The sequence below is a fragment of the Carassius gibelio genome, chromosome A11 (assembly GCF_023724105.1).
Source record: "Carassius gibelio isolate Cgi1373 ecotype wild population from Czech Republic chromosome A11, carGib1.2-hapl.c, whole genome shotgun sequence".
NCBI lineage: Eukaryota > Metazoa > Chordata > Actinopteri > Cypriniformes > Cyprinidae > Carassius > Carassius gibelio.
In genome coordinates, this window is record NC_068381.1 from 9,886,569 (window position 1) to 9,906,061 (window position 19,493).

A 19,493-nucleotide genomic window follows, 5' to 3' on the forward strand; every position below is an offset into this window, starting at 1 on the left:
TCTGTTGCAGGAGTGGTTTGGATAGGATGAGTAGGCTAGTGCACTTGTTTAAAGGACTGACATGAGCTACTTTGGGCTCATGAGATTCTTTTGATCTCATATTCATTTGTGACTTTACATTACAGTATCATTTGCTGGTGTACATTTAAGCCTGGCCAAGCTGGTCTGAAATGGAGCTCTTTAAAATCAACCACCGTAATTAAGCTTGGATATCTTTTAAAACCAGTAAAGACCATCAGACTGGTGAGATACATACACACACACACACACACACACACACACACACATATATACATATATATATATATACATATATATATATATATATATATATATATATATATATATATATATATATATATATATATATATATATTCGCTCTCAGGCAGTCAGGGAGAGCTTGCCAATCTTAACACCACTTTGGCTGGCAAACCACCTAGGCTGTTATTCTTTTCCCCAATCAGTTGTATCTAGTTAGGAGACCCATTTTACCACTTAAACAAGCTTAAACCATCTAAACCAGCTAAGACCAACAAACATGCTTGTTCATGCTTTTTATATGTTCAGCAGGTTGTAACTGTTTTAATATGTATTGATGTACCACAATAAATAGAGATGGCTACTACCAGCGCAGTAAACACTGCTTACCTTAACAGCCCTCCCACTGAAGGGTTAAACGGATTTACCGTGCACGGAGCGGGTTAGTTGTTGTGGCGCAGCGCAGAGCTTCTGGACGGCGCGCTGCAGCGGACGAGCGCTCGAGCGCAACTTCAGCAGTACCAGCAAACATAAACAATGGCGGAGCAGCTGTAAACCCAGCTCAGCGGATCGAATTTGCCCCATGGACGGGCATTTCGCGTTCACCGACATGGAAACCCCGACCGAAAACCCCAGCAAGGCTGCGGAGTACCTGAAAGAGCTCAATAAAATCATCGAGACCCAACAGGAGTTGTTGGAGAAGCAGAAGAATCGGATTGAAGAGCTCGAACAGCAAGTGTGTGATCTTTGTCAAGAGAACGCGTGCTTGAAGGATCAGTACCAGAGGCACCTGGCCACCTGCAGACTGCAACAACAGGGCAACAGTCACCCCACGCTGGGTGCCATCAAGGAGAATGTGATCCAAGAAAAGTAAGAGTCCCACTTTTGCAAAGCTGTCACTGCTTGTTTCGTTTGGACTATGCCATATACAGCATGCCAGCTGTATATGGCGCTCTTTAAATGACTAACGTTTGTTATGAACAGGAGTGTTTATTCGTAGAGCTCAACGACAATGAACAGACTCGCTTAGCGGGACGACTTTGGGTGTGAGTAAATACCAGCACTCAAATATCATATAAAATGTAATGTCTATATTCAAGTTAATATATTAGATAACTCTTAAGGTGCACGACTGCTCATAGTCACTTAGAAAGGATACATTAAAAGCAATTTTGAATTATACATTACGGTCGGTGCCTCCTGCGATGCTCAATGCTGTCTATGTAGAAAGCTTGCGTGGACACACACCCCATGTCGACGGCGTCATTTTTGGCAAGACTAAAATGGGCTTTTGACACGTGCAATTTTTTTACCCAGCGTCACTCTGTAAACGTAATCTTAGGTTATTTTGTTCCGTGTTTTACACTGTTGTTCATACTTTATCCTGGGTTTAATTAATCCTGAGGTTGTAAACCAGGTTTTGAGGTAGCTAACGTTGATTGGACAAATACAGCGCGCGAATTGTTTTAATAACGGCTTGTACACGGGTGGAAAGGTTGCCAAGTCAACCCGAACCGGTTGGATTTAGCCTTTTACAAATGTAGCATAAATAATCATGATCAGTTAACTCGGTTGCCTTTGCAGTCCGGCATATTTAACGTTTCCCTCAGATCTGGAGAATAAATAGTGTGTGAAAGTTCTGCGAACTGTTTTAAAGCCCATATAGAAATGTTGATTGGGTTGCCAGTTGCTGAACAACGTGTTAGCGCCACAATCTCAAGAACAGGGGTTTCGTGAATCTTGACCCAGGGTGGAAAGCAGCACTAATTCGGGTTGAAAATGCAATAACCCAGGGTTAAGTGTAGTGGAGCATCTTTGAGCAAGTATCTGATCGATGGTTCAACAGTAAGAAAGGTTTTATAAAAAGGTTATTTTTTTTTTCATTTTTTAATTAGAATTTTTATATCGAGAATTGCTTGTGAAACATATGAAAATGTTATTTTCTATTCCATTTGTAATAGCTACAGTGTAACATCGCAATGCTCATCTAAAGAAGGGTTACCATACTTGGCAAATGTCACAACTTTCACTTTTTGCACTTTTCTTCAAAGTAATCTGTTGTTATTTTATGATGTTGACAATCAGGAGCTCACATAGCTTATGATGTCACATTACATGATGGGCTTGCTGGCTTGCTGCAGTGTGTTAGGATTTCCAAGAGGAATCAGTGCAAGAGATAAGTGTTTATCTGGCATATTTATGGAAATATACATGGGTGTTTGGATGAGTCGGGAACATAAATTTCTCCTCTAGACATGTGGCATTTTAAGCCTTGTGGATTTGAATTTTAGCTGTATGTGAACATACAGTTTTCACATTAACCCTTGCAAAGCAAATGCACTGGCTGATCATTCATTATCTTTTATTTTTTTAGAGCTTATATTGTAAATTCCTGTTTTATTCTGCTATAGTAATCGAAGCAGTAACCTTTAAAGAAGATGGTGAGGTTTCATGAGCTGCGCTTGCACTTTCTCCAGTATATTTTGTCAATAGCTTGTGTTGTAATTCAGTGCAGAGAAGCAGAAAGTTTGACTTTCACCTTCATCTTTCATTTAAGCAGCGCTGATCCTTTTGGGAGTGAAATACTTGATCTGTTCTTTACTGTTTTTGAGATCAGGGAAGACGATTTAATTTTACTCCTGGCTCTACAATGACTGAGGTCTGTGGTGTATCCTAACATTAGCAGTTCATTTTTATTTCCCACTTGCTATTTGCATACGCCTGACTTATCTGTGCCTGCTTGAATGTCAAAACAATTTTGTTCATAATATGCGCACACTTCGTTATAGTCTTTTCCACCTTTGGGCTAAGTGGTTTTCACTGGTATGGTTACAGTTTAGTTTTTCACTGTGTTGCTATAAAATCAGGATTACAATATTTTCAGCATATGTCTGATTTTACCTTGGTTATGCAAGAGGTCTAGATGGCGTGGTTGTTTTTTGTGTTTCCTACAGAGAGAAGACGAGAGGTTGATCATCGTATGCAGAGGGGTTATGCATTTAATTGGAGTTGCACAACACACAGAAACATAACATTTTCTAGATTAGTTAACAAGATATAGTGTACCTTGAAGAAAAAGTGCATGGAAAAATACTATATTATGCTTGCAAAATGTATTTACATCACTACAGGTGTGGATGGTTAGATAACCTGGTGAGCAATTTGAGTTGAGAATGGTTTGTAATTGCATGCTAAACTAGAAATGTAACTGAAATGCTGAAGCTGCCTATGCTATTTGTAGTCACAAAGATAGGTATTCTTAGTAGTGTATCTTAAATGGATGCATCATTGTGATTGTCTGTGATGTGAATTCATCTCCATTTCTCAGTCTCCTTTGGTACTGAACTGAGAGTCCTACAAATTTTAAGGATTAGAGAAGATCATCCACTCTGATCTTCTCACATCCTTATGATTTGAAGGACTCCATGGACAATGGAGACACCAAAGGAGAATGAGGAAAAAGAGCACTCCAGTTATTCTGCAGCTTAACTTATCCTGGAGAATAACTGGATGTGTGAGGGACTGGCATAACTTGAGTGGAACTTGCATAGTCACAAAGCTGTGTCTGTGATATGCATGACAATATATCTTAAATGCATGCTTCTTTTGGATTGCCTGTGATGTGAAGTAGTAGTACTCTTCCTTATTTTCAGTTGGTACTGAACACATCCTTCAATTCACAAATTTGAGAAGATAATTTGCTGTGATCTTCTCACATCCTCATGATTTGAAGGACTCTTGGTTTCACACCATAGGAGAATGAGAAAAAGAGTACTCTTTATGTATTCTGCAGTATAACTATAGGTATGAGGAATAAGCATAACTTGAGAGGAACATGCATGGTCACGCAGCTGGATCTGTGATGTAATACAGCAGTATACCATATAGTAAGACTGGGTTTAATACAAAAAGAAAAAGGGGAAAGATGACATAACATCGCAGGAAAATACAGTGAAGCATGGATTTGAGAGGCAATGTTGAGAATATTACAGATACGACTTGACTTACTGTAGATCCTACCTAAAACAATATAAGTCTGCTATTTGTGTAAAAAAACAGGTATTTTTTAATTTATTCTGTTGCCACTTTGTTTTAAATATACATGGGTATGTTGATTTTGTTTGATTTTCATATATATATATATATATATATCTATGTATGTATGTATATGTGTGTGTGTGTGTGTGTGTGTGTGTGTGTGTACTTGTTTTTTCTATTCTGGTGGGGACTTAAACCTGAATACACACAGACTCATGGGGACTCGTGTCACAGTGGGGACCTAAATTGAGGTCCCCACAGGTAAACAAGCTAATAAATTACACACAGTGAAGTTTCTTAAAAATCAAAAAATGCAAAAACTTTCCTATGAGGGTTAGGTTTAGGGGTAGGGTTGGTGTAGGGCGATATAAAATACGGTCTGTACAGTATAAAAACCATTACGCCTATGGAGAGTGCCTACAAGGATAGCTGACCAGACCTGTGTGTGTGTGTTTATATATGCATAATAAATATATAAACAGAACACCCACATATATTATGTCAACACAAGCTTATTTTGGATGTGATTAATCGCAGTTTATCATTTGACAGCCCTACTTTCTCGCACCAGTCAGTGGCTCTGACAGGGAGATCGCCAAGTCATAACGGAGCATTTCTACACTTGCAGTTCTGCACTGACAATCTGTTTCCTAGCTGCTCCAATGTTTTTTTGTTTTTTTTTTCATAGGCTGGTGCCATTATCGTTTATGACTGCTTGCAAGCACACACTGTGATTTAGAGTATGGAAGTAGTAGGCAGTGTAACTTCATCCACTGATTTGTGTGTTGCGTTTCACCTTAGAAGGGGACTGTATTTGGTATGCTTTGTATCTGCACAATACTGTGAAGAGTTATAAGACTGGCGTTTTTTGCTGCAGCCAACTGCTGGCCTTCATGTCACAAAGCACTTTGCCACGTCAGCTTACGGCTTTGTGCTGACTGCAGCAAACTAGCATTCGTAGCATAGGCTGAAATGGCTTGATGAAGAATATCTTGGTGATTTTTGTATACAAATGTCAGTTGATGCAAGGCTTGTGTGGAATGATCTAATATTCACAAAATGGTATCTTCTTCAGTAGATGTATTTGTCTAGGAAGTAGCAGCCAAAATATTCAACTTTTGCCGTTTAGCTGGTTGGGTTTTAAAGGAATAAAATAAACAATTAAAATAAATCAAAATAATTAAAAATAAAAATAAAAATTTGGTCAAATATTTCCCACCCCTAGGCCATCCAAGATATAGATGGGTCTGCTGCTTCATCGGAGCAGATTTGGAGAAATGCAGCATTATATCACACTGAATGAATGGGTGCCATCAGAATGAGAGTTCATCAACACAACTTCAGTCCATTCATTAACATCTTGTGAAGAGAAAGCCTGCATGTTTGTAAGAAACATTCATCATTAAGATGTCTTAACTTCAAACTGTTGACAAAATTAGTTAATTATCCATACTAACGTTTCCTCTCATTCTAGACTTCTGTTCATCTTCATGGTGATGCACGTTGTGTACGTGGTGTAGTCATGAGGTGCTTGTTCAAATTAAAAAAATGCTTCTACTAAAAAAGTTTCATCTGCAGATATGGTCTTGACTCTTGTTTAGGGATCTGTGCCTTTGAGCATACGGACATCTGTAGGGATTGTGTTTTTCAACAGTAGTGTGCAACCTTTAATTTCGAGAGAAAAGAAGGTCAGATGGAAAAATCTCCATACAAGTTATTTATCCATTTTTCTTTTTTTCTACTTTGTACTTTGTTTGTTAGAAATTTTTTATTTACTATTTATTCAGTTTTTTTAAGGTATTTAGTGTTTTGATACTTAATTTCCATGATCTAAATATTCTTAAACATGTAAAAGTTTGTTGTCATTTGGAAGTGTGTAGGCCTTCTTGCATTATTATGCTGTTACACTATGATTATATATTCAGTGGCATAAAATGGTCTTTAAAATGACAATAATATCACTTATCGCAATTCTTTCTGGGGCAATAAATCACACTACAAAAAGTTGTTATCGTGTGAGGCCTGCATCCAAATCTTCTGAAGTGACATTGTATGAAGAAGTTTTATTTCTGGAATTTAAGAATTTTCACTTTTGGACTATCTACTTAAAGACTTTATTATTTTTTTCTCTCTCTCTCTTTTCTTTTCTCAACAAAGGCTTAGCCTAGATTTTGTTTGTAGTCCCCTTTATGAAAAAAATATTATTTTCGAAATACTACTTTCTAGGACAATTTTTTTTTTTTTACGGTACTTTCCTAAAGGGAAATATCACTGTTGTTAAGTTTATATTAGAGGAGGAAGGGTACTGCATAGAATCTCATACCGTTCACTATGCAGTGTACTAACATCTCTAACTCAAAATCAATGACTGGCAGATGTACAGTACACTGTTGCCAGAGGTGGTGCATATCCTTGGCTTCAAATATACTTGTACCTTCTCTTTTTTTACCAAAAGTTTAGTTCTTTTAGTCTGTTAAAATATAAAAGTCAATTTAACAGGAGGCCACCTTTTAATTTAAGTCAATAGTAAAAAAATTCCACAAAATCCATTACAATGTCTTTGTGAGAGGCATAGCAAGCAGTAGCCTGCTTAAAATGTTTGTTCAGGTTCATCAACCCGCAGCTTGTAAGGCTGTAAATGGCATATTGCAATCTCCAGCGTGATGGATAATTAGGAATATGAATGGGATTCAGAGTAGCCCAGGGCAGAAGCAGAACATGTGCCGGATATGATGTGTTTTTCTATAAGGGAGTGGCATCCATCTCGCATGTTGGAGAATGGACTATGAGACCCTTGGTAGCTGTGTAACACTGCCATTTGAATACTAAGATGAGAAGAGTAAACAAACATGAGATCTGCTGTGAGGCAGTGAAATGTTGAAGGCATGTGTGGCTGATAAAATTGCTCCCTTGGCAATACTGTATGTGATTGTGTCTATTAAATATGCTATTTTAAGCGTTGGCTTTAAGATTGTGAACCACATGTAGCTAAGGCTTAAAGGAATATTCTTGGTTCAATACAAGTTAAACTCAATCAATAGCATTTATGGCATAATGTTGATTACCACAGAAAAGCAAAAATTGAGGTTACAGTGAGACACTTAAAATGGATATAAAGAATACAGCAAATGCATGACATGCATTTTACTGATCTGTGGATATTTGAGTAATATTGTTTTTTTTTTTTTGTGCTGTTATGGCTCATTCCATCAATCTATTAGTTGCAATGCAGAGGCATGGGATATTGTTTACTGGTGCAGAATAGTTAGTGTTCTAATATTTTGTCTGAAGAACCCTCATAGGATCTGTAAATGTGAGGAACTTTGACAAGTGTTCTGCGAAATGGCATATGATTTAATGAGATGACAAGGCTTAGAGTTATATAATGATTGTTAATTTAGAGTAGGGGAGTGTCTCTCTGTTTATTTATTTGGTTTTAGAAGGGTTTTTTTATGTCTCAGAGTGCGGTGTGCCTATGAGAGGGCTAACAATGTGTGGCATATTTCTCCTGCTTAGAAATTTAGCAAACAACTGTAAATTCAAGCCTATCAAAGAGCGACATTTTCTGTCTTAAATTGGTTTTGTGGGTTAAAAAATAAAAAAATTATTGGCCTTTTTATTCAATGATAATCATGAAATACAACTCGGACTTGTTCTTAACACATTTTGTGATATCCATACAGTTCATACCTATATTTTTTATTGCAGTGTGTTATCTGTATTACACACAGCTGTTAGAAATACTATGTTGATAAATCGCAGTATCCTGCAGTCAGATCTTTTTGAATAATGCCAGCTAACCAGTATAACTGGATGAAACATATATCTCTGATATCTGCAGAAATAGCTTGGGCATTTGTTATTGTTTGAGAATATTTCTTATTGCAGTACTACAATTGATTATTAGAACTGTTATTTGTTATTTTTTGCCAATTTTTTTTCTTGCCCTTGTTTTGTTTATGTTAGAGGAAAGCTGGAGGCAACAACAGTGGAGAGACCTGCAATATATTCAGAGTGAATTCCAAATGACCATAATCTTCACTCTCAAAAAAAAAAATTACCACTTACTCTGCAGTTCATTCATAATCTTTGATGAAGTGAGATGATGGTGCTGGGTTTAGAGAAATGGATCATATGCTGACCGTTGCCTTCCATTTGTAATGCTGTGATAGGGATTCTTGTGGGATATTATCAGCTGGATAAATGGAGACCATCTGTCATGTAGCCGATGCAAGAGATATCCTATAACGTTGAGATGATCTTTGTCTGAGCCTGCTAGCAGCATTTTACCACATTGAGCAAAGAAAAGGAAAAATCAGCTCTGTTTTGTTCCATTTAATTGCTCCATTGTTTGAGTTTTGTGTTTTAGCTGGCTGGTAGACTTCAGATTATAACACTTTGTGCTGTATTTAAAATAATTACCAGGATGATGTGAAATGTGTTCAAATTAGGAAAATTGCAGTTTATAAAACATTTGGGTGAGGTGGTTAGTGAATCATCTTTTAAGAAAGATTTGAGGCAAAGTTTGTTGATAAGATCGGCTACTTTTTATTTGTCATCATTTATTCATTTGTGTTCTTGATTGGGAGGCACATGGGATATGCATATTCTGATACTTTGATTTGGAAGAGTCGTACTGCCACGGAAAATTGTCAGTGAGCCGTGTGCAAACACTAATTGACGATTGATCTTGCTGTTGATAAGCAGGACCTCTAAGCTATTAGTCACTGAAAGCCTCCAGCATAAGCCAGACCTGACAAAGAGGAGCTTTTATTGGATTCTGTCTGAGGGAGCCCACTAAGGAAACATGGTTCTTTACATGCCGCACTGATTGATGGTGATTTGGGTTTGGGACCATGGCCTCGTTGAGACCAAGTATGAGGGACACTTAGTAGTAGTCTGTGGATCCCTCGGGACAAACTGGGAATGAGAGGCAATATTTCACAGTTCATCTGTTCCAGGAGAATATTATGTAATATATATTGCATTGTAGACAGGTGGCTCTCATAAATTTCTTCAAGAATGTGTCTGGTTTGTATGTCATCTCAAAACCAGAAGAACAAATTATTATTCATGCATATTCATTTTTTTACATAAATACATATTTATCAATTTTAAAGAAATTAAGGCCATTTTAAGAACATTAAGTAAAAAAAAAGTGTGTGTTGTGAGTGACATTATTTAGTGACCAATATATCCCCCCTATATTCTCGTTACTGTAACAAGTCCATCCAATATCCAAATGAGTTTGCTGCTTCATCAGAAACGATTTGGAGAAGTTTAGCATTACATCACTTGCTCACCACAGAGGATCATATGCAATGAATAGGTGCCGTCAGAATGAGAGTTAACAATAATCCACAAATAATCCACACAACTTCACTCGATCAATTAAGGTCTCGTCAAGTGAAAAGCTGCGTGTTTGTAAGAAACCAATCCATCGTTTCATTGTAATAATGAAACAAACTCTTTACATCTTGGATGTGATGTGGGTGAGTAAATTTTCACCAAATAAAATTTGTAACATTTCTTTAACCAATTTGGTTTAACCATTGCTTACATTATGATCATAATTATTTCAATAGTAAATTATTAAGGTTACATTACCTATAAACTCCACATGCCAAAGGCACAGCAAAACCGGAGTCCCAGTACAAACATAAAAAAAAAAAAAAAACCATTACTGAGAGATCAGTTTCAGCCTCTTGCCAAATTTATTAGACTGGATTTGCACACTGTAAGATTTTGATAAATTGTAATGATTTAAACAGAACAGATGCAGTGTCAAAGGTTTTGTGGAAAAGAAAATGGAAAACTAATTGTGCAGGTCCCTCAGCCTGCAAGGCACTGCAAATCTCTAACCCCGACTCCCACCTCCCCACACACTCAGACACACACACACACACACACACACACACACACTCCTTTACACCTTAATGCATTGGGTTTAGTCTTAATTATCTGACTTTGTTTACATTGATCTTTAATTCCATATTCTAATCTGCAACTTTTGCAGAGAGCAGGCCAAGACTCTGATGATGGTTGGTTTTAAATTTTGAAGTAATAATCAGTAAACATTTGTGACAGTGACAAATAAGAGGGAAGTAACCGCTCAGCTCTGTTCTAAAAATGTATTGCATCACAGCAGGGTTGTGCTTCATTCAGGATTGAATTGTGAGATCCTTTTAAATTCCAGTGCAATTTCTGAATTTAAATCGAGGTAGAGGATGCACAGTTGCAGTTTAAATGTAAATAAAAACAGATAGAATTAAAATGTATTCAAATGCATAGGCCTTGTGAATTTAAGCGATTTCTGTGCTCTTAACTGTAGACGTCCTCTTCAATTTTAAATCTACCTGTCTTCACTTTCTGGTGTCATGTGGTGTAAGCAACATTCTATTAATTCAGAAGTATTACTATATTTCTCAGTGCAGTCTGTCAGGTGTTTATCTATAACTTAATTCCACAAAGAGAAAACTTTGGCTCCAGAATGTTGGTGTTTTTAAGCAATTACAATACACTGCAACTTTTGGCTAAAGTTTGACTTTTGACTTTTAAATAACTTTTGTGAACATTGGATAAAGGATTGTTATTAGATAAGGTTTTTAAGGATGCAATTCTTCTTCTTCTAAGGAAACACAAAGCATTAATCACCCTACTTTGCTCTTCTCTGGTCACTAGTACAGTCTAGTCCAACCTCACTTCTAACGCTTCACTGAAAGTCATGGCACACCAAAGTGATAACCAACAGCCGTCTGCTCTTAATAGCCTTTCACTTGGGGGTATTAGGGTTTGTTAAAACACCCACTGTGCTGGAAATGGACTGTCTTCATCTAACTCATGAATGATCTGTCTCTCCCTCTTCTGTGAGGTTTGTGAAGCAACAACAACCAATCCATCATCAATGATGGGCAAGGCATTTAGTAAATACCAGAAAGAAATAGCTTTGTATGGAGGAACAAGGGCTGTTATACATCATTTCTTGAGTTAGATGTGGTTTGTTATTCATCAAGAGCCAGGGCAATGCAGTCAATATTTCCATCTCTCTGTCCATTGATTGATAATATTTCTCTTCATTGATAAGTATGTCCGCCTGTCTGTCCATTGACGTGTCTTCCTTCCAATATATAACATCTGCCACTCCTTTGGTGGTTATTTCCATGTGATCACAGTACTTCTATACAGCATCCTTTTGCCGTCTGTTGTTGTGTATCATGCATTTGGCGTCAGTATGTTGTTTGCTGTATGTGACACTTATACAGTCTGTCCGTTGTTTGCAATCTGTTCGCCCCAGTCTGTTCAAAAGATATCTATCCACTGATCTGAAGATTGAAATTTCCGCATGTCCACCTTCCATCTGTCTGCCAACTTTTTCTTTATTTCCTGTATGTCATCGGTATGGAATTTGTATGTCATGTGTATCTGTCTGTCACTCTGTAGATGGATATTTCCATCTGTCCACCAAGATATGTCTGCCACACATTCATTGGCCATTCACATTTCACATATGCACATGTTCGCCCTCTGTAAGTATTTTTTTTTTTTTTACTGTAATTCTTTCAACATCCAAATTTTTTCATTGTTTGTTTTCTGCCAGTCCATCATCTGTCCACATTTCTTCCTGCTGCAACCGTTCATCATCGAAATGTTGTTTGTTCACACATTGTATGATTGTTTTTCATATGCCATTTGTTCACCGTAGGTATGTTATTTGTTTGACGTTTGTCCAACAGATATCTGACTGTCACCCTGTTGCTGTTTATCTCTTCGTTTTTGTAAGTTGGCTGTTGGTCCTCCATACATTATCCATTTGCTGTTCATTGACTCTTCATCTATACAATGTTTGTTCACAGTGCAAGAGTCATTCATTCCCTCTTCATTGGTTTTTCATTAATTCCTCCAAAGATGGACATTTTCATCTCGTCCATCTGTTAGTCAGTAGATATGTCCATCATTTCACTAGTTCACGCTTCCATATAATTAGCTGAGGTATGGTATGCGTATTTGGCGTGCTGTCCGGGGAAGGGCTCCGAGAGGTAAGTCAGCGATATTTATACTATGGGATGGATTACTTTATTGTGGTCCACCTGTGTTGATTAGTATCTGACGCGCTCCTCCCGAATCTTATTAATAAATTACATTTCATTTATCCATCAAAATATATGTTTATGAAGGTTTTCTGTTTGTCCTTCATCTGTCACTTCTTTCATGTACCCAATGTTCCTGTGTTCGTCAATACAGATATCCAGTAGCCTACGAAAGTTTGTTCTTTCCTAGCAAAAATATTAACATTAATGGAATAATTTGTTTGTTAATATAAAAATATAAAATGTGTTTCCTACAGAGTCGAATTTGATTAATACACCCCCCAAAGCCATTAAAGTACACTGCTCTGTAGAGTTCTTTTGAATCTCAGTGGCGAGAAAGGTAAAAGTGCTTTGGTCTGCTCTCTGATTTTTTGATAAATGGGTACTTGCTTTCAGCGAAGCTAAGTATCAGGCCAAACTCCTACAGCACAGCACTAAGTTTTCAATGACAGCTTGAATTGAGTGCAACTTCTCTCCTGTGAGCAGCACATCAAAATCTGCTGGAACACTGACCGTTGTATGCTCCTAATCTCTGCATTCAGTTTGGCCCCATTACTCCTCAAAGTGGCTGACAGGAGAGGGTAAGGGTGCATTGGGGAGAGATTTAATCCAGCATCAGGGAACGTTCTCTAAATCGTAGCCTGAGCGTGTATAGATTAGTGTCCCAATGCACAGCACACTCCTGTTCTCTCTCAGGTGCTGAAAAGGTGAGTGACTGTGTCACGTCCACCATTGCTAAACCTCTAGTTCACTGTATCTCCCTAATGTGGAAGTTCCCTAAAGCAGTGTGCCAGGAAGGGCATGTGTTGCAGTGATTTTTTTTTTCACTTGTTTGTGCTGATGTTAAATACATTTAACCAATGTAGTTATGAATCAAAATATATAATATACTATAAAACACACGTCAGCTGTATTTTTAGTATTTTTGTGTATAACAATGTGATCAATCATATAATACTTCGCGTAGAAAAAGAGGGTATACATTACAGTAATTGTAGAGGTCCATAGCACATACGGCTTAATGGTGGTCTTTCTTGCATTGTTTCAATATAAAGCCATTTTATTCTTAAAGTTGCTCTATAAAGGATTGACAGGATTGGTTTTATTGCAGTCAAAATTCAAAATATTGGAGAGGGGATTTTCTTTACCCGGCTCCTCATCCAGACCACAAACAGGAACGAGCGCACTTGACCATGAATGAAATGAAATACGCTTTGTTTTCCGCCAACTGGCATCCCGGGGTGCCAAAATACAGTTGGGTAAACTGGCAGTGGGTGGATTTGACGAACCAAATCAAAGACCGGCATTCCGGCCCGGAATGCCATTTTTATATGAGAATAGCATTGTTTTTCAGATAAACAAGTATGTTAACTTAGCATGTTTCTTAAATATCTGCAAACATGGTATTTTTATGCTTTAGTAGAGTCAAAATCTTACAAACCGCACCTTTAACTGGATAATGCTGGGTTTCTTTTCAGATTTATGTATGTGAAATTTATGAGAATATTTCATATAAAAAATATGACTTGTGTCCATGTCCATGTAATTTTTTCCATATTAAAAGATTCACAATGTTTGTCTTTTATTGCAGAACAACTACACTTGCATGTACTGTAAATGTACACCTATGATTCACTATTAGTACTCAATATTATAATCATCACAGCGACAACTGAAATATATCAAATAAATTATCCTGGGAATGACATAAACTTTGCTTCTGCTTCTCTTCGCCTTTTTTTTGCCTGTTTTTGTTGTGTTATCTCTTGGTTCGTCTACTTTTAGTTTTTTGTGAACATTTCCATCTTCATTTATCAATCGCCGGACTGGATTTATAATTACAGTTTTGATCTGTCCTCTCTGGATGTTAACTTGCCACATTCCTCACAGCCCAGCGATCCCTCTCCCCTGATTGATGGTGTGTTTGTACTGCTTGACAGTGTCGGTGAGTGAGTCTCCACTTTCTCATTGATTTGTCTTGCCTTGTATTGTCTCAGGTTTGCTTAGCGTGGTGCTATGTGGGCACACTTCACAGCACTTCACGAGCCCTCGGCACCTTCTCGCCATGCTGTGCCCTGTGTACCACAGTCTGGCCTGACTAACGTGGGCCAGTGTTGTGTGTCCTGTGTATTGTTGTGGTGAGTGCTATGCTTTGAGGCATGTATGGAATATTTTTCTCGAATAAATCTTGTTTGGCTGTGAGACTGATGGCCTCATTCCATTCAAATGGTGTTTTGTTACACATCGGCGCAGTTGCGTCATTTGACCTTTTTTTTCCCAGCTGGATCCCGCCACATATGGACGGTGTAAAACTATTGGAATTGCTTGTTGTCCCCGCTATATATTCATCACTCACCAAAATGACTCCTGAACATTAACTGCTCTTCACCTGCTTCTATCTCCTCCATCTGGTCTCATAGATCAAGCACATGGAAGTCATCCCCTATGTACATACAATCCAGAGTTTGTTTATCGTCGCTAAGGCCACTAGAAGAGACCAGAGTTGACTATGTGCTTAATTAGAATGTGCAGCGATGTGGTAATTTTGCCCTACTCAACACTCGGTCTTTAACTGGGAAAGGAATGTTTCTTCTGGACTTCATCTCTGTCAATAACTGTGATATGCTGATGCTCACTTAATCCGCTTTCTCCTCCTGGTTTCAGTACTCTGACTAAGCCCCAGTGTAACAGAGACAGTGGTGTGCCAACTGCTACAAGGTGTTCAAGCAGTGGCGGCACCCCTGCTCTGGATGTACCTGCCCATGGAGGCGTGAAAAAATGAAGTGACGGGCTGATGAAGTCAAAAAGTTGGTGTTTATTCCAAAATGTGAAAAACAAAGATTTTCCAAAAGAATGCAAATTATATTTACAGTGTAACTCAAAAAGTAGGAAAAAAATAAATACAAAAAATAAAAATAAATACAAAAAATAGAAAAAAAAATTGTACAAAGTTTAAATGTACAAACAAAACTTTTGGCTATGTCAATAATTTGACCCAAAAATCAAGCAAGCAACTTTCCCCGACTCACTCTACGAGTTTCTTTACCAGACTGAGAGAAACACTTAAAAAGTATAAGCCCCTCCCACTAGGACTAAACCATTAAATAATTGATGGTAACAAATCAAAAGTTCAAGAAAGACAAAACAATTAAATAGCGACTTAATTGTAACAAAGGCATAACTATTAGAACTAAAAAATATGCAGAAACATTTTAAAAAAGTCATTGTTATGGCCACTGGAGATTATCGCGGCCATTCAGTTAATGCTGGTTTTTATACCGGCCGCACCACAGCCCAGAACTCATGGTTCACTCACTGTTTCAACAAGATCCGGTTACATCGAATGATTCGTTCGCGAACCGGATATCACTAAACTGTAGTGTTTTGAAATCTCACAACAGACCCGGAAGACAAGACAATGCTGAATAAAGTCATAGTTTTTGCTATTTTTGGACCAAAATGTATTTTCGATGCTTCAAAAAATTCTAACTGAACCTCTGATGTCACATGGACTACTTTGATGATGTTTTTCTTACCTTTCTGGACATGGACAGAAGACCGTACACACAGTTTCAATGGAGGGACTGAGAGCTCTCGGACTTAATCTAAAATATCTTAAACTGTGTTTCAAAGATGAACGGAGGTCTTACGGGTTTGGAACGACATGAGGGTGAGTTATTAATGACATAATTTTGATTATTGGATGAACTAACCCTTTAATTTCCTATATTCATTTAAAAGATAATTATTTTATTGACTGATTAAAATGAATGGCCATCATTTGTGAGAACAGTCAGCAGTTTTGCCTAATGAAAAAAAGTTCCCATTTAAACCTGAAAAGAAATGTTATTCTGCAAAATGACAGTTTCAGCTCATAATTACCGGTAGTTTTTAACTTCTCCCTAGTACTTGCAGTTTTGAATTTATGTCCCAATGCTTTGACTGGATGCTTTGCCAATCATGTAAACAATAGCTGTTTGGATCCTCTTTTTGGCCGCTTTCATTTAAAAAATTCTGTTGTGTACTGAAACGAGACCAACTTGCATGTTGACTTTTCATGCAAGCATCTGCCGCACACTGTCTGTTTATTCCTAATCCAAAGGGATGCTATCTGCCACCGGCTGTCTGCTGTCTTTATTTATTTATTAATTTTCATTTTCTAACAGTTCTTTGCTCAAGATGTTTTGGAAAGTGAGAATTTGCCACCTTCCTGCATGAGAAGCAAGCAGAGCAAATTGACATTAATGCTGAGGGAAGTACTTAGTTCATTCACCGACAGTCAAAGCACCACTAGTCACTGCTCACCTCCCCTTCCCGCCTGCTAACATTTAAGCAGGTTCCAATCAACATTGCTGCTACATTGAACGTCGCATCACAAGCATTCATCTGTAATCGGTTCCCTTTATTTTGTTCTCATTGCGCTTCTAATGAAAATGGGAACCACACTGTTAATGGGTTCTTATATTTGCATTTAATAACAATTGCCTAAGGCTTAGCAAGGTTTAGAAGTTGAGCTTTTTCTCAAAATTGGTCACTTGAGTGTTGATTTATAAGTTTTTCATCTGGCTCAGACACTTCCGCTAAAATCAAGCTTTGAACGTGAAAATAACCTCCTACATCGCTAATCCGAGCTTTAACTGTGGTCTTTCCACAACAGTGATGAGTAATGTGGGAGTCTGTTTACATAATGCTCAATATATGTTAAGCCTTAAGAGCAGCTTTAGCACGCACTTCAGGCCTGCACACATTTCCTGGGGCTGGTTTCCTCTCTCTATGGCCCTGTTTCCATCTGGTATTAACATCCCCGACGGGTGATTCGATCACAAGTGGTCATCTGAGACACTGCTGTTTATGGCTGGCATTTAATACATTTTAAATGTGTCTCCTGTGTCCACTTGTTGTGACAGGTTCTCTGATCTTGAAGACCGCCCCCCCCCCCCCCCCCACAATTCTATGAATATTTCATTGAAGTCAGTAGTGGGATTCCTCAATTTGCCCAAAGATTTGGTGATTATAAATCAATATGACTGTACTGTTTTTATATTGAATATAATTAAAATAAGAATAATAGCATTAAAAAGTAATAATAAAAATAATAATAGTACTGTAAGTTATTATTATTATTAGACATATTAAAAATTAAAATGGTACAGTAATAATAATAATATCAAGTAAATTAATAATAATAGTACTGCAAATTAATAATAATAATAATACTCAATTAAAATATTAAAATAAGAAATATTACAATTGTAATAATACAAATAATATTTTTATATTTCACTGATAACTTTAAAAATGTAGTATTTAGGAAAAAAAATTATATACATGTATTAATAATAATAATAATGATAGTACTGTAAAATTAAATAATAGTACTATAACATAATGATAATGATCAATATTGTTGTTACAAAATTAAAATATTAAATAAAATAAGAAATATCAGTGTAATAATATAAATATTATTTTAATATTTTACTGTACATTACAAAATTAAGTATTTAGGGAAATAATATGACATTAATAATAATAATAATTTTACAGTTCTATAAGATTACAGTGTGAGTATCAATGGCTTTATGGTCTTAATTCTTTTTTTACTGAAGGGGTCCTTGAGTCTTGGGTATATGTTGCGAATCTTAGACTGCTGTCCATTTAGATACTGAAAGTTTCTGCAGTTCTCTTTTTTTTACATTCACTTGAAGTAAAGCATATTCAAAGCATATTTTTACCCTGACGTGTTTTCTCACGTCCTTAATTGCACCGCCTCACTGCCGTACATCTCTCTAAGGCCCTTCTGTCATTTCAACCACCTGCAGGGCAATAGAGAATGAGGGCAGAGCCGCAGGTGAGAACTGCTGTATGCCAAAAGTCAAAGGTCATGTAGATGAAGAGAAGCTCCCCAGGGGCATTTTAATTAGGCTGTGATATGAAATCATCTCCCCCTGTGACTACATCTGAGGCGATTAAACATAACTGCTCTTATTCAGCCTAGGCTTTTCAATAATTAGACAGAGATTAATGAGAATAATTTGGATTTATGTAACAGGTTAAGTAACATTCTGTGCGACAGACTTCCGGGGAGCAACAGGCCAGTGTGGACAGCGACTGGTGGATGAATATATATATATACACATAAACCCCCTGCCTCAAAAAGTGTCTTTTCATGCAGACACTAAAGATAAGTCCAAAAAATATCCTGCTGCATTGTAGGCCAGCAGGACTGAGCCAATCATTTGATGGATCATTTTGAACATTTTCTGTAATAATGTTTGAAAGGTGTGATTTGTCTCTTTAGATTACAGCAAAGAGATCTTCTCCCATAGACCGTAATCACAGGATTTTGAACAACCCCAATTATCCAAATCAGTTCAAGAGCAAGATCAGTGCCCAGAGAGTTACTGGCGCTGCTGTCCTCATGGTAAGGTCCTAGAGCTCGTGTATTTAGAACATTATTGTGCAGGAATTAAGATCAGCTTAAACGGCAGTTTTGCCCAAGAGAGTAACTATAGATGAGCTCTCTTTTATTTCTCTGTATGAGCCTGAGCAGGAGGAGGCATGCTCTACAAGCTTTTGGTTTGTACTGTGCCCTCGATGTGTTTAATTATGAAATTATTATAGATTACTGTGATATGTATTATATACTTTATTCATATATGTTTAGAGTTAGAGTTATAAATATGTATATTTAAAAATAAATGAATACTTTTTTTTTTTAACAAGGATGCATCAAATGTATCAAAACTGATAGTAAAGACATTTGTAAAGTTACACAAGATTTCTATTTCAAATAAATGGCCTTGAACTTTCAATTCATCAAAGAATCCTGAGAAATTAATATCACCATTTCCCCCCAAAAATAAAAAAAATTAAATAAAACCACGTTAAACAGGACCACTTTTCAAAACATTGATGATAATTAGTAATGTTAATTGAGCAGAAAATTGGCTTAAGTCATTTCTGAGGGATCATGTGACACTGAAGACTAGAGTAACAGCTGCTGAAAATTCTGCTTTACCATCACTGCAATAAATTATATTTTAAGATATATGCAAATAGAAAACAGATATTTTAAATTATTTTTAATCATAATATATATATATATG

General features: G+C 37.0%; 1 protein-coding gene across 3 annotated transcripts in view; it reads left to right on the forward strand.

Annotated features, from left to right (window-relative positions):
* The first annotated feature begins 671 nt into the window (after window positions 1-671).
* The window catches only part of LOC128022260 (IQ motif and SEC7 domain-containing protein 1), a 158,063-nt gene continuing 139,241 nt past the window's right edge, over window positions 672-19,493 (forward strand). For 2 of the 3 annotated variants that reach the window (XM_052609619.1, XM_052609625.1), the window contains exon 1: window positions 672-1,129. In XM_052609619.1, coding sequence (XP_052465579.1) covers window positions 843-1,129 — 287 coding nt within the window. In that variant the 5' untranslated portion in view covers window positions 672-842. The remainder of the gene's footprint in view (window positions 1,130-19,493) is intronic. The other variant, XM_052609620.1, reaches the window with a different exon arrangement.